Source organism: Acomys minous (assembly GCF_964271855.1).
Source record: "Acomys minous genome assembly, chromosome: 4".
Lineage (NCBI taxonomy): Eukaryota > Metazoa > Chordata > Mammalia > Rodentia > Muridae > Acomys > Acomys minous.
Genome location: NC_140486.1, coordinates 94,886,471 through 94,901,333, shown reverse-complemented (window position 1 = coordinate 94,901,333; position 14,863 = coordinate 94,886,471). Strand labels below are relative to the sequence as shown.

Sequence of the window (14,863 nt, the reverse complement as noted above, 5' to 3'; positions counted from 1 at the left end):
ACACACACACACACACACACACATTCTTTTAAGACTAGTTACACTAACTTCAAGAAGAAGAAAAAAAAAGAAAGAAAGAAAGAAAGAAAGAAAGAAAAGGAAGAGGCCTGATCTTGACCAATAGATAAGAATGTAAGAATCGGATTCTAACAAAGGAAGATGCAAGGAGAAGGAATTACAGTAAGTGTCATGTTTCTGTATGAACAATTAGAATGACTATTTTGAGGTACCTTGCAGACAATAAAGGATGCCACCAACCAGACAGTGTCAGCCAAATCTGAGAACAGTTATATCTGGCAATTGTGTACAGAACTACAAAGGATTGTAAGGGTAAGTAGGAAAAGGAAAATCAAAATGTCCAAGGAGTTCTTGACTTATGAGGGAGGAAGAAGAGGACGTAAGGAGAAACAGTAGCTGAGAAGGAGGAGGCAGAAGGTAGGATGCACACAGTGCTTTGTCACAGTAACCAGGGACAAATATATTAAAAGTGCACCTAGCAGTGCCAATTGCTGCTGAAAAGTACAAGGAGGAGGACTAGCAGTGTTCTCTGTATTCAGATGTATAGCTTCTCCACCGTGATCCCATTAAGGACAAAACAGAACAAAAACTGAGGTAGATGCTTAACTGAAACTCATTTAGACAGTGAATATTTTAAAAAAGAGAGCAAGTTTCAATATTTGTTAATGAGACATTTACCTGAGAGGCAGGTAAGAGCCCTGGAAGATGGTGGTCCATCAGAAAAATCTAGTTGAATTTTATCCTGAGCATGAGTGGCTTGAACATGCTTAACCCTGACAGGATCAATTAGAAACAAAAACAAAAACATCAGAACTCCCAAGCATTAAGGATATAGACCAGGTAGTAGGGGATATGGTTCCCTAACACAGGTTAAAACAAAAACAAAAACTGGCCTGTAACAGAAGGAGATGCCTTCTAGCATTAACACAGGTGAAGGGAGTAGTGGGGAGGGGAGGGAAGGACAGGATGAACCAATGAATGAATGAATGAACGAACAAACAAACATAGGTACTACCTGAAAGCAAAGTATTAAGATCTCTTACTAGGAGGAAAGCCAAGGGGCACAACCGCAAGACTGATGAGCAATAATCAGGAGAACACTGGACCCAGAGAAAAGGTATTTAAAACCCAGGCAATGTAGAGGGCTGCCAGGTCTGTGTGAGTGGACAAATCCTGATACCGACCCATCTAGTGTGAGATTTCCTCCAGTAGAGTATATGAAATGGTTAAGATAGGTCACTGGATTTATTCAACACTGTGCTACCATATGGACTAACAAAAATATTAAGGGATAAGGAGTATTAATACTAGTTAATTTTTACTGAGTTTATTACTATGGCCATGTTTTACAATAATAAATGGTTCATCTTAGTCTCAAGAGTACCCAATAGTAATTTTTTTTTTCATTTTAGAAATGAGCAACATATGGCATGAATTAATAAACTGTTTGACCTAGTCAGGTAAGAAGTAGAGCCAGTATACAAGCCTTGAGAGTTCATTGTTTTTGAAAACAAATGAAACAATTCCAAAAATGAGTACACAAATTTTAAAGTAGTTCGTTTAGAGACAATGGCTAAGAAAATTCTGATTCCTAGTGGTTTTATAACTACTAGGCAGCTGGTACAGAATTTAAAGACTCAGTCCTCTTAAAACTACAAAGAGGACAAGAGTGGCAACCTTCCTTCACACTTGAACATCAGGGATTTTTTTGTTGTAAGATTTTACTTATGTTATGTACATGAGTGCTCTGTCTGCATGTACACCTGCAGGCCAGAAAAGGGCATTAGCAAGTATAAATGATTGTGAGCCACCATACGGTTGCAGGGAATTGAACTCAGAACCTCTGGAAAAAAGCAGACACTGCTCTTAACCGCTGAGCCATCTCTCCAGCCCCTAAACATCAGGTATTTGTTTTCACAAGCTACCTCATTTTTCCTCAAGTTGTTAACACAGAGTGACCCCATAACCAGACAGAAAGCAATACTCAGAAAGCGTTAGTTTGTTGGACTTCATGCCTGAAAAATAAGGTAGAGTCTCCCTCACCTTTTTGGCACTAAGCAGTCCTCACAAAATCAGAGGTAAAAGCTTGCCTGAATTCATTCAGCAGAAAAAAACAAAAACAAAACAAACAAAAAAACTGCCTACTTGTTTTACTTTGAATTATTTTCCAAATGTTACTTTATTCTAGTAAGTGAAGAAAACTAGGACAACCTTTTGTTGTCATAACGCAACTAAAGAACTGAAAATAAAGCTGAAGAGGGTAAAGGCTTGAACTAAAATCACTATGCCCAATTCTCCAACATCAACACTGACAACAAGCGCTGAAGAGAGACAGCTCAATGGTCAAGAGCACTGGCTGCTTGTCAGAGGACCTGGGTTTGATTCTTAGCACCCACATGATGATTTACAACCATGACTTCTGTTCCACGGTATTCAATGCTCTTTTCTGGCTACCAGATGCAGTGTATGTACATGGTGTACAAACACACATGCAGGAAAAACACTCATGCACCTAAGCAAAGAAGAAAAATGTGGACAACAAACTATTAGACTTACTAATTTTGCAGTGGCACAATAAATTAAACTGAAGATCTTAGATTCATTCTATAAGCTTGCGAGTATTTTTTAATTGATGGGAAATTTTCAGGCTGGGACCATGCCTTTAATCCAAGCACTTCCTTGGAAGGCAGAGTTGGGTGGATCTCTGAGTTTGAGCCCAGTGTGGTCTACCGAGTTTGTTCCAGAACAGCTAGAGCTTCAAAGAGAAACCCTGTTTCAAACAAAAGAAAACAAAAAAGAAAAGAAAAGGAGCAAGAGGCTTCCTAAGCCATCTTTCAAAAATCTTTTATCCCTTTTCTCGTTTTGTTTTTGGAGACATGGTTTCTCTGTGTAGCCTTGGCTGCCCTGGACTCATTTTGTACACTAGGCTGAATTCGAACTCCCCAGAGATCCACCTGCCTCTGCCTCCCGAGTACTGGGATTAGGGGCATGTACCACAGTATCTAGCTTGCTAACATCTTTATCCTTGACTGATGAAGGAAGGAAGGAAGGAAGGAAGGAAGGAAGGAAGGAAGGAAGGAAGGAAGACAGCAATACCAAGTGAAACAGATTATGTAGACAATAAAGCCCATATCCTTAAGCAAGATTGACTGTAATAACACTGCAAGAATTTAGAGAAGAGACGGATGGCAGCTATGAAGAATACAACCATGAGAAACTGATTATATGAATATGACATTTTTGTCTCTGAAAATATTTACAGTTAGGTTTCATAAACTTAGAACATTTAGCTTTCAACTCATGCTGTCATTTAACTACCTTTGCCTCAGGAAGAGGTATCTAGTAAGACTTTTTAATACTTTTTGGTTTGAAGCATAAGTGCTAAATATTAAGAAAGCATTTTTGTCCTCTCCTTTTCATATGCATGCTCCTACACGTGAGTGCCTGTGGAGGTCCAATTCTTTTGGGGACAGGGTCTCTCAATCAAACCCAGAATTTTGACAATACACACACAGTACAACAGGTATCTCTGTGGACCCATAATTCTACCTTTCAAAGCTGCAAACACAGATGAGCCACTGCACCCACTGAGCACTGGTACGGGCTCTGGGGATCCTCAGCCCTCTTGCTCGGTTGGCAAGTGCTTTACCACTGAGACATTGCATCTCTCCAGCCCAATAAAACAATTTTTAAAGTCATGCCTTTTCAATATTTTGTTCTAATATTATATAAGTTTGAGGGATTAAGACATCATTTACACAAGTTGAAGGTGGCCTTTACTACAGTGGAATTCTTGGGTTCTTTAACAATTCACTTATGTTATGTAAATATATTTTTGTTTTAATCCCAAGAATGGGATATGGGGCTGCTTTAGTTTATTCACAGCTGATTTACTGCTTCCTAGGCTCAAAGAGGTTGTGGTCTTTGCCAGATGGAGATAGTTCAATGAGAGCCCAGAGAGAAAAGGGGCAAGGGCTTCGAGGAGATAAACACAGGAGGAAGAAGGCTGCTTGTTCATCCTGTGTTTGCCATTGCTGAACTGCTAGATAGCCTGATGACTGAGATTGATATTTTCCCAAAAAACCCAATGACCCTAGCCAGCAGGAAGTAGATAAGAGGCCTATATCCCCTTTCCCTTCTAACCTTCTTTTTCTCCTACCTAGGGTTGGGACTATTGGAAGGGAGGTAGAGGCTGAAGATACACAAAACGGAGATAAAATCTGGCGCCAACAGTTTACAAAGGAAATATTTTTACTAAAACAACCAGGGCCTGGAGAAATTGCTCAGTGGTAAAGAGCATTTTGTGCTCTTAAAGAGGACCTCAATTCAATTCCCACTGCCCACATGATGGCTCACAACTACCTGTAACTCCAGTTCCTAGGGATACAATGTCTTCCTCTGACCTCTATGGGCACTGCAGCACGTGGTGCACATACAAGCATGCAGGCAAAATATTCTTAAAAACAAAAACAAACAAGCTACAACAAAACTATCTTCAACAAAGATGTAGCCAGCATCCAACTAAATTGACAGAAAGCCACTGTTTTGAAATGTTGGACTTATAAAGGAAAAGACAAGAAAAACTCTACTTACCATATACATTAGTATGTCTCTAATCATCACCATGGCTGTTTGATGATCATTCCAAGCTTGATTTAGTGTTTGAAGAAAGTTGTTATTCAATGAATTTAGTACATCTTCTCGCACCTATTAACAGAACAGTTCGTTAGTTTATTTATGAACATAAAACAGTCATACATATACATGCATTTCTTCAATAAAGTAACCAAGTAGAATCCTTAGCTATAAATCAAAGAAATGTTATAGGCCAGGCAGAAGTTAATCTATAACCTACACATAGCAGACTACCAAATGTGCTCATGTAATTCAGATTTCTATCTTGAGTTCTAGAATCAAAAGCAACCCTCCTTGGCATTCCAAAATACCCACTGGCTTAACATAATATAAAAATCTCAAGTCCTTACAATGAGCAAGGCTTTGTTCTTGTCCCAAGGAGACCATGCCCATGAAATTTCCTAGTACTTTTTCCCCAGATATGAAACTGAAGGTCACTGAGATGGAATGCTAGGTCATTGATAGCTCTGTGACTCTAGTTACTTCGCCTATGGACAACTGCTTCCTCACATATCAAATAGTATCTCCTCGGAGGATTGACATGGGGACAAATACTAAGGTACTGAGAACAGTGCCTGTAATTCTCGAAAAATAAATGTAAACCTCCAGCAACAACCATGTTTGCCACGGTCCTGTTCAATCAAATTACATGGCTTCACTTCACTTTCTTCTACTCATATTTTACCCCCAGTTTTCCCTTACCTCTTATTCCCCCCCTTTCTCCACCTACACTATTTCAAAAATCTCCATATATACACTATTTCTACCTCTGTATAAATATACTCTAATTCGCTATCTCACTATATACATTTTATTTCTATCTCTTTACTTCTTCACCCTCTGCTTTGTTTTTCTTTGTACTATTCACTGCTACCTGACATTACATATCGTTTTATTGCTTCTTCCACTAAAATCTTAATTTCTCCATGGTGGCAGAATGTTTTTTAGAGTTCTACACTAGTCCTCTACAAATAATAGTGTCTGGTATATAGAAGATGATGATATCAGCTACAAGTCACTTTCAACCAGCTAAGCATTTTCATGAAGTTCCCTCATATCTGAAATGTCTTCTTAATCCAATCCTAATAAAAGACCACTCAACTTTAGAAGTCTTTCCTAATCTAGAAGGTTGCTACCACCTTTTCTAGTTAAGTCTGCTGCTATGCTATCAGCCTAATGCAAAGATTATTTGCCCAGAAAATAGACTTTCTTCTACGCTTATAGCTTCAGAATGAAGACGTAACATAGCTCTATCCCAAGTTTGTATAATTCTTTGAAATTACACAGTTGGACCTTCATGTCTATGTGCCCTACATCCACAGACTCAAGCAATAATTCATCAAAAATATTTGGGAGAAAATCCTGTGTTCTACTGAAAATATACACAGCTCTTTGTCATTCCCCAAACACCACAGCACAAAAGCCTTTTCAGAACATTTGCACTGTATTTGCTACCCATAACTTAGAGATGAGTTCAAGGATAGGGGAGGATATGCTGGACAGCAAGCACATATAGATTTTACATAAGAGAGCTAACTAAACATGAAGACTGGTTGCTGCAGGAGACGTAGAACTAACCAAAGAGGATAAGAGATGAGCACTACACTGCCAACCTCTACAAATATTTAATTCCAACAAGTCTTCCACAGACAACTCAACTCTCATTAACTCCAGCCTAAACAGATTTATAACACCAAACATGTTAAACCTTGTGCAGTCAGCGAGAATCTCAAGTCATGGTGCATTTTTGAAAACACGTCAAAAACACGTCAATTAATGAATTGATAAATACATGTAAATAAAATGCCATTCCATAGTAGATCAATTAAGAGGGTACAAGCAAAGATTAAACAAACAGAATGCCCTCAAAGTACAACAGGCTAAGTTAAAACCGAGAAAATTATGTCTAATTTATATTTTAACATTGGAATAACAGTCTAACATGTGTTTACTTACTTATCTGTTTACTGTATGTGTGCACGCATAGATATGTATATATGGGAGTGTGGATGACACTCTGTTCATGTGGAGGTCACAGAATAATCTATGGGATTGGGTTCTCTATCCACTATGTAAGTTTTGGGGATTGAACTCAGATCAGACTTAACAACAAGTGCTATCCCATTTTTTCTTTTATGCTGGAGAAAGGTAGTTATATGTATAATATGAAAACTACTAACCTATATCATAAACCCATATTTTAGCTTTTGTTACAAGATTGAGCACCTTAAAGTATAGGCCCTAGAATTGCTCCATGAGTACACTGACTTTACCAAAAGAGGAAAAAATGCATGTTAGTTGACAGAGCTATGTTAATCAAGTACTGTCACATAAAATGTACATGATTGTAAAATTGAGTATTAATGAGTATGTGTGTGTACACACACACACACATATATTCTATACAAGTAGCTCAAGCGCTTGTCAGATGCAAAGTAGATAACACTGAATCAATCAATAAGGCAGGCAAGCTGAAACTGCCTTAATTAAGCCTCATATATTTCATCAGACCACTAAGCTTGAGCAGTAATTAAATGAGAACATGACAATGCAGGGCAGGTGTGGTGGTAAATAGCTAGGACCCAAGCACTGGGAGGAGGCACAGACAGAGGATCCCAAGTTCCAAAGACAGCTTTGGGTTACACAGCAACAAGAACTTTATAGACCATCAAAGTCATGTATTGCAAATACCAAAACATCTAGCCAACTATTCTTAAAAAATTTAAAGTGACCTTTCCTAACTATTATAAATCAAGTTAAATGTAAGCTGTAGTAAATCACTCCAGCTTGGAAATTCATTTCTTTCTTTTTCATTTCTTCCTTCCCTTTCTTTTTTTTTTTAATAGACAGGGCTTCTCTGTCTCTAAAGCTCTGGCTTTCTGGAACTAGTTCTGTAGAACCAGGCTGGTCTTGAACCCAGAGATCCACCTGTCTCTGCCTCCCAAGTTCTGGGAAGGCACATGCCACCACTGCTTGGGTAAATATACATTTCAATTCAGGAAATTATTCTTAAATGTACCTAACACATTTGTTGCAGGAATGAAAAACTGACCACTCAAATTAGAAGTTAATGTTTGAAAGATGTTCTGTAAAACGTTCTGATTTATACACTTAAAAACATTTCAACATAGCTAGGAGCGTTGGCACATGCCTGCAATCCTAGCATTCGAGGAGGCAAAGACAGGCAGATCTCTGTGAGTTCAAGGCCAGCCTGGTCTACAAATCGAGTCCAGGACAGCTAAGGCTACACAAAGGGACTCTGTCTCAAAAGACCCAATTCCCCACCACTCCTCAAAAAACAAAAAATCCTCAACAAATATTGTATGTAATGCAATGTTTACAGTGTTTGTCGGTGTGGTGGCTTGATTGAGATGCCTTCCATAATGCTTGGCCATTTGCATACTTGGTTCCTAGTTGGTGGCTGTAAGATTAGGAAGTGTGTCCCTGCTGGAAGGAGTATGTTGCTGGAATTGACTTTGAGGATTCAAAGCCATGTGCTGTTTCTTTTTTCCTTTTTTTTTCCCAAATTTTATTTATTTATTATGTATACAGTGTATATCAGATCACATTATAGATAGTTGTGAGCCACCATGTGGTTTCTGGGAATTGAACTCAGGACCTCTGGAAGAGCCAACAGCGCTCCTAACCACTAAGCCATCACTCCAGCCCCCATGTGCTGTTTCTAATGAGCTCTTTCAAAGCTTCCTGTCTGGGTCTCAGATACGAGCTCTTGGGTATTCCAGCCGTGTGTCTGCTGTCATGTTTACTGCCATGCTGTCCAATCATTATCGATCCTAAACTTCTAGAATTGTAAGCTGTTCTTCTATTCTTATTTATTCAAGATTATAGTATGAGAAAATTCTTTTAACAATTTTCTACATATTTTTCTACCCTTAAGTAATGAAAGTGAACATATTTACCCAAACACACAACAGTAAAAATAAGATGAAGAAAACAATAAAAATTAACACATTTTTAAAGGAAGGTAAGTTGGCAGAGAAGCTAAAATGTACATTAAGTTAATAAGTGACTTGTTTTTAAAATTAACACAAAAACTGAGACTAGCAGAGTAACATGTACCTATGTAATAACACCATTAATATCATCCATTAACATCACCATTACCTTTTTTCTTTCACCAGACCTGTTGTAGAGGCAGTTCTAGAATAAAGGGACTTGTATACACCAAGTATTGAGAGAAAACTTACATTAAATTCATCCAGGTGAAGAGGTGGCATTTGAAGAGCAACACAAGAAGAAACACGGAAGAAGTAACCACGGGTCAGAAGTTAAGAGTAAGATGGGACCAACTGTGATGAGAAGGATAAAATAAGCAGTGGAGAACTAATGGCTGTGTGTGGTACTTGGGTGCAAAAGAATGAGAAAGTCTCACAGAACAGAGATCAGCCAGTCTGCAGAAAATTAAAACCACTTAAAAACTTTTGAACAATAGATTACAATGAAGAGAATGAGAAGACCACCACTGGCTAGAAAGACCTATCTGATAAAAATAATAAAAACAAAAAGCAAAACGAACAAAAACTATTATTTTTCAAAGCATATAAAAAGTTTTTAAAATTTAACAAAGTACTAAATAATTTTTAAAATGGGCAATAAAAGGTACCTAACTAAAGACACTGACAGCAAATAACTATACCAAAAAAAAAAAAAAAAAAAATGCTTGGCACCATTCCACTAGGCACCTGCCAATTAAGACAATGTGGTGGTTCTACATGCCTATCAGGATGGCTAAAATAAAACAGTCAAAGCCACATGTTGACAGATATGTGTAGCAGGAAGCCTCTTATTCACTGTTCACAGAAATGCAAATAAACAGTTTTTATTTCAAACAAACATACTAACAAAAAACCTCTTCCCATTCAATATGAAATTCGACAGACTGGCACATGAACAGTGAAATAGTTCTAAACACTAAAAGAAAATATGGAATCAGGCTGTGAAGAAGAAAAGACTTAAATGTATCATTCAAGCAGTCAATCTGAGCAGGCTACATGCTTTGTGATTATAATTACGTGATATTCTGGGGGAAGGCAAAACTAAGAGATCAGCAAAATACTGCATTGTCAGGGGAAAGGATGAGTAGGCAGAGCACAGATTTTTAGGGTAGTCAAAAACCTTAGCAGAGTACAATGGTTCCATACATGCCCTAAATTATACCTTTAATGCTACAGAATCAGCGCATACTAAAGGTTTATGTAAGCTGTGGGCTCTGGGTGGTAATGAAGCATCAGTATAGGTTAACAAAACAGATGTACCACTCCGTAAGGAATGTTGGTCAAAGGGGAGGCAGTGAAAGCCAGGGGAAATTGATGTATCCTCCATTCAATTTTGCTAGAAATATAAGTTTCTCTGGAAAGCAAAGGATAATTTAACAAATTTTAGGATGACCCCCAAATCCAAAGGCAGACAATAGACAATTACCTAGGCAATTCTGATAAGGTCCAGGTGCAAGAGGTCACTGGTTTAAAGAACTTTTCTGGGTTTTGTACCACTTCAACGTCAACATTTTTATTTTGCTGTAACAGTATTTGCACAATTATGGCTCCTGATATTTAAGCCACTGATTAACACGCTACACTAACCTTTGCTTTAAAGAACAGTACTTGGTTTTATTTGCAAAGCATCATGGGAAAGAGCTTTATTATAATGAAAATGTATCATGTGATAATTTTAAGCAACTGCCCCCATGACTTATAAATATGGCTTAAAAGAGGATGGAGGAAGGGAGAGGGAGGGGGGAGGAGAAACTGGACTCCATTAAAAAATCTTTTAAGTTTTGTTCCACAGATGATGTTAAAATGAGAAAATTAAGGCACGGTGGTGCACGCCTGTAATCCCAGCACTCAGGATGCAGAAGCAGGCAGATGGCTTTTGAGACCATACTGGACTACAACATTAGTCCAGGACAGCCAGGGCTACACAGAAAAACCCTGTCGTGAAGAGAAACAAACAAAACAACAAACAACCTTCCCCCCCCCAAAAAAATCCAAAACCCAACCAACCAAACAGCAGCAGAAGCAACAACAAAAACCAAACCAAACCAAACAAAAAACTTAAATGTAAAAATGTTGAAAGTATTAAATAGCTTCAACATATTAAACTGATACTATAACAATCCAAGTTTGCAAATTATTTCTTTGAATAAAGCTTTTCTTATATTAAAAAAGAGAGACAACTCAACTTTAGCTAGGATTAAAGTTGAATTGTTGAGTCTAAAGGAAAGCTTTATTTTCAGTAATAAAACCTGTTTACCCACAAACTGTGCTCAAGCTATAATATACATGTTCTTAAGTCAATGAACCACATGGCAAAGAGAAGAAATGGGACCTGATAGGACAGCTGACAGAATGTCCAATTCTTTATTCTTAAGTTTCTACATCCAAAAGTTCCTGTAGATGGACAAGAAGGATGATGCAAGGCCACTACTCTAAATCTAAGAAATACTCTGCCATAATATTCCAACCTCTAACACACACAATTTTAACCATTAGTAAAACTCTCACCTTTTAAATTTTAAGGCCCAAAGAATCAATTTTAACCAACTTCCTAGACAAAACAGAAATCATGATCTAAAACTAAATGTTAAGTTTATAATTCTAAAGTTTATCAAAACTGTAACCAAGCCATTTGTTAAAACAATTGTAACAAAGTGGAAACAAAATTGAAGACTTCCTTTAAAAGACTCAAAAGTCCAGACAATATTTAGTCCCGATATAGACAAACTTCTTCTATATTGCTCATTGAAAACATAATTAAACATAAACATAACTGAAATGAGGCAATGAACCATGCAGAATATGTGCTAATTAAGCAAAGAATGTTAAAAGTACAATGGAGGTATAACTGGGCATGTATTGTCCTCCTGAATCTGTGGTATTTAAATCTTCACTGAGAAACCAAAATAACCAAAATCATCATTTTCAGACAACTCTATGCAGGTCTCTGATGGAGTCACTCAACTGTCCTCTTTCTTACATAAAGTATGTCTGTGATTGATCAGATCTGTGTCTTCCTATCATGCCTGACTGAGATGCTATACTAGTAAGATTTTGCTTTATCCAGTTTTTATTGTTTTTGTATCATTTTTTAAAGGGGTTTTCCTAGTATTTTTAAATAACAGTCTGCTTTTAAACTCTAAGACATAACAGTCATTTCATCTGAGGGCTCCAGCGTAATAAATATGACATCCCACATTTACATGACCTATAAAAACAGCATCTGTTTCTAGTTATAAACGTTGAGTCTTATATTAACTATACACGGTCAGGTAGGGTCCCGGTTACCTCACACATTTTCCTCCCAAGAAATGCTTTAAATAAGTTATATATCATATTCATAATTATGACCAGTGTCAGCACATAGTTACTATCTTTCCCTCTAAACCAGAAATGTTAACATGATTACTTTCATACTTTGTAGAGTTAATGTATAACACATTAACATTAATTTGGTGAATAGGTGTTGCCATTATTCATTTACATATTTTAGATTTGTGTATCTCAAACTAAACATCTATCAAGGCTAGAAGAATAAAATTTTACACTGTAAATTTTGTATCTTTTTCATGAATTGACTTTCTCAATGTCATAAACTCATTATTAGCCAGGCTAACCATATTTTAATTAATTTTTATAAACTAAAAATATCATCTCTAAATCTTAAAAAAAAACACTACTATGTTCACTACAATTTACTTTTTCTGATTGATGCATGATTTTCCTAGAATTTTACTAACATTCAGTAATACAGCTTTAAAAACTTCACAAGAAAGTCAGGTGTAGTGCTCCCATCTGTGATCCCAACCTAGTCTACAAAGTGAGTCCAGGACAGCTAAGTCTACACACAGAAACTCTGTCTAGAGCTTCACAAGAACTTAAAGAAAGAAGCAATGAAGCACTGAAATGGGATTGACACTAAGCATTTTACACTGTCAGCTTCAGCTGCGGTCACCTTCTTTTAAAAATTTAAAACTAATGGCTTCCTCCAGGAATACTAAAGACCCAAAGCTCTTTTTAAAAAAGGCTCTTTTACAAGTCCAGCCTAGCTGCCATGCTCATTGCTAAAGATTCTTTGGAAGATCTTTTCTACTCCAGCCACCTACACATTGACTTCTTTTACATGTAGTATTTTCCTATTAGAACTGTTTTGTCTTTGTTTACATGATATATCACTAATAATATTTTAGTGATTGTCCAAAATTGACCTCCTTTTTGTATCTCGTCTTAAATTCCCCAGACAGAATAATTTCTCCATCAATTCTGATTATCTCATTTAAGTTTCTTTTTGGAAGGCAATCAATCATGTCTCATTTTAGGGTGGCTGGAAAGAAACAGGAGAAACTTGGTATCTGTGGGCATATGAACTAAAGCTAAGGAAAATGAGGTCATGAATCTGCAGATACGCTAATGGAAATCTTTCCCCCATTGTACTGACTAGTAAGTAGTCTTAACAGTTGCTATCATTGTATTTTATGTATTAATACAATTAAAATCTCTCTTCTACATTGCTTTTCATTTAGCCTAAGATGAGAGGAAGACTCAAAAAATTAATATAAAAGTTAAGTCTTCTCAACTAACTGGCCTACAAAACAGTTTGAAGATAAAAATAAATAAATAAATCACCAACTTCATTTCTACAACTAGTACCCTCACATAGGTATACTCTAAATCATCTATATACACAGCATTTAATACAGTATTTCTCCTTCCCTCTCCTAAATTATGGGAAAACATTCAAGATATTGAGAAATTAGTTTACACAAACACAATTCTCTACCAAATAGGGCAGATAACAAAAAACAGAAGCAAAGTATTTGTTCTAAGTAATGCAAAGTAAGACTTTGCATTTACAATCAATTCCAAAAAGAAGGTCACCTAAAATTTTAAACTATGGCTCCAATTTTCCAACTTCCCTAGCATTTACAAGTAAGCTCAGAATTACAACCCACATATCAAAGTATGTGAACCTCAATGCACACAAAGGCTGTGAGCTTTTCTTAATTGACTACAACTGCCTAGACCAGGGCCTGGAATATACTAGATCTCCAGTGAGCAGTTTTCTGAATGAAGAAAAACTGAGCAAAATGAACCTTCTCTTCTTCTCCCTTCTTCCCATTCAGTCAAACTCAAATAGCATTCAACAAACAAGATGTTTGGATAAGAAAGCTTTGAACTCCCCCCCAGCCCCAAGTGCTCTATATAGCAGTAAGAAGCTTCTAGAGTTTAACAGTCAACTTGCTTTTTTCTTCAGCTATAGCCAATCCAAAGCTTTCATAGGTTCATTCATAAAATACTACATTACTCAACTAATACTGTTGGATATTAGCCCTAATAATAAGCCAAACTCAAGAAACATATTATGTATTAAAAACAGACAGTAAAAAGTCACATCAAAACTAGTTTATTTTTGGATTTAAAGGAAAAGGTTTTACTCTAAAAATATTTATGGTTTAGCTATGAGTAGAAAGCATCACAAAATGTGATGGATCATGCCTAGCACAGAAGTGTTGCAGGATATTTAATGTCATTGTGAACCCTGAGACTGTGAACTGTAAAAATCAGTTTCTAGCTGTGTAGTGGCTCAGCACTAGGTACAACCCCTTTAATCCAAGAACTTTCTCTAGACAAGAACTAAATAAAGTTAACCCTAGGTCAGGGGACAAGCAAGAAACCAGCTGAAGGGATTAAGTAGTAAGGAGGGACTTTGAGAGAAGGCTATTAAGACAGTGTGGAGAAGGGGCTTTTGGCTTTTCCATCTGAGATGTGAGCTGAGGAAGAAGGTCAGCTAAGTGCTTTCTCTGCCTGAGTTACTAGGCTTTCAACCCAGCATCTAGCTCCTGAGTCTTTATTGGTAAAATGAGCAATTGGGGTTTTATAGTTTATAGAGCCTGCCTGAGGCTAATCTGGGTTATACAGACAGACTCTATCTCAAGACGTAGAAAACAGCCTGAAATGATGACGCATACCTTTAATCCCAGAACTCAGGACGCAGAGGCAAAGGCAAAAGTGGAGCTGAGGCAGGTGATTTCTGCCAGTATAAGGCCAGTCTGTTCTACACATCGAATTTCAAGACAGCCAGAGTTATATAGACAAACTGTTTCAATAAATAAATACATAAATATTAAAAGGGTAAAAATTTAAAAGAAAAAGTCATTAAAACAAACCAAAGAAACCAACAACAGAACCCTAGA

General features: G+C 37.0%; 1 protein-coding gene across 4 annotated transcripts in view; it reads right to left on the bottom strand.

The window, feature by feature from the left end:
- CUL3 (cullin 3) overlaps positions 1-14,863 on the bottom strand; it is a 75,638-nt gene that overhangs the window by 36,403 nt on the left and 24,372 nt on the right. For all 4 annotated transcript variants that reach the window (XM_084780113.1, XM_084780110.1, XM_084780111.1 and 1 more), the window contains one exon: positions 4,612-4,725. In XM_084780113.1, the coding sequence (XP_084636239.1) occupies positions 4,612-4,725 (114 nt within the window). The remainder of the gene's footprint in view (positions 1-4,611; positions 4,726-14,863) is intronic.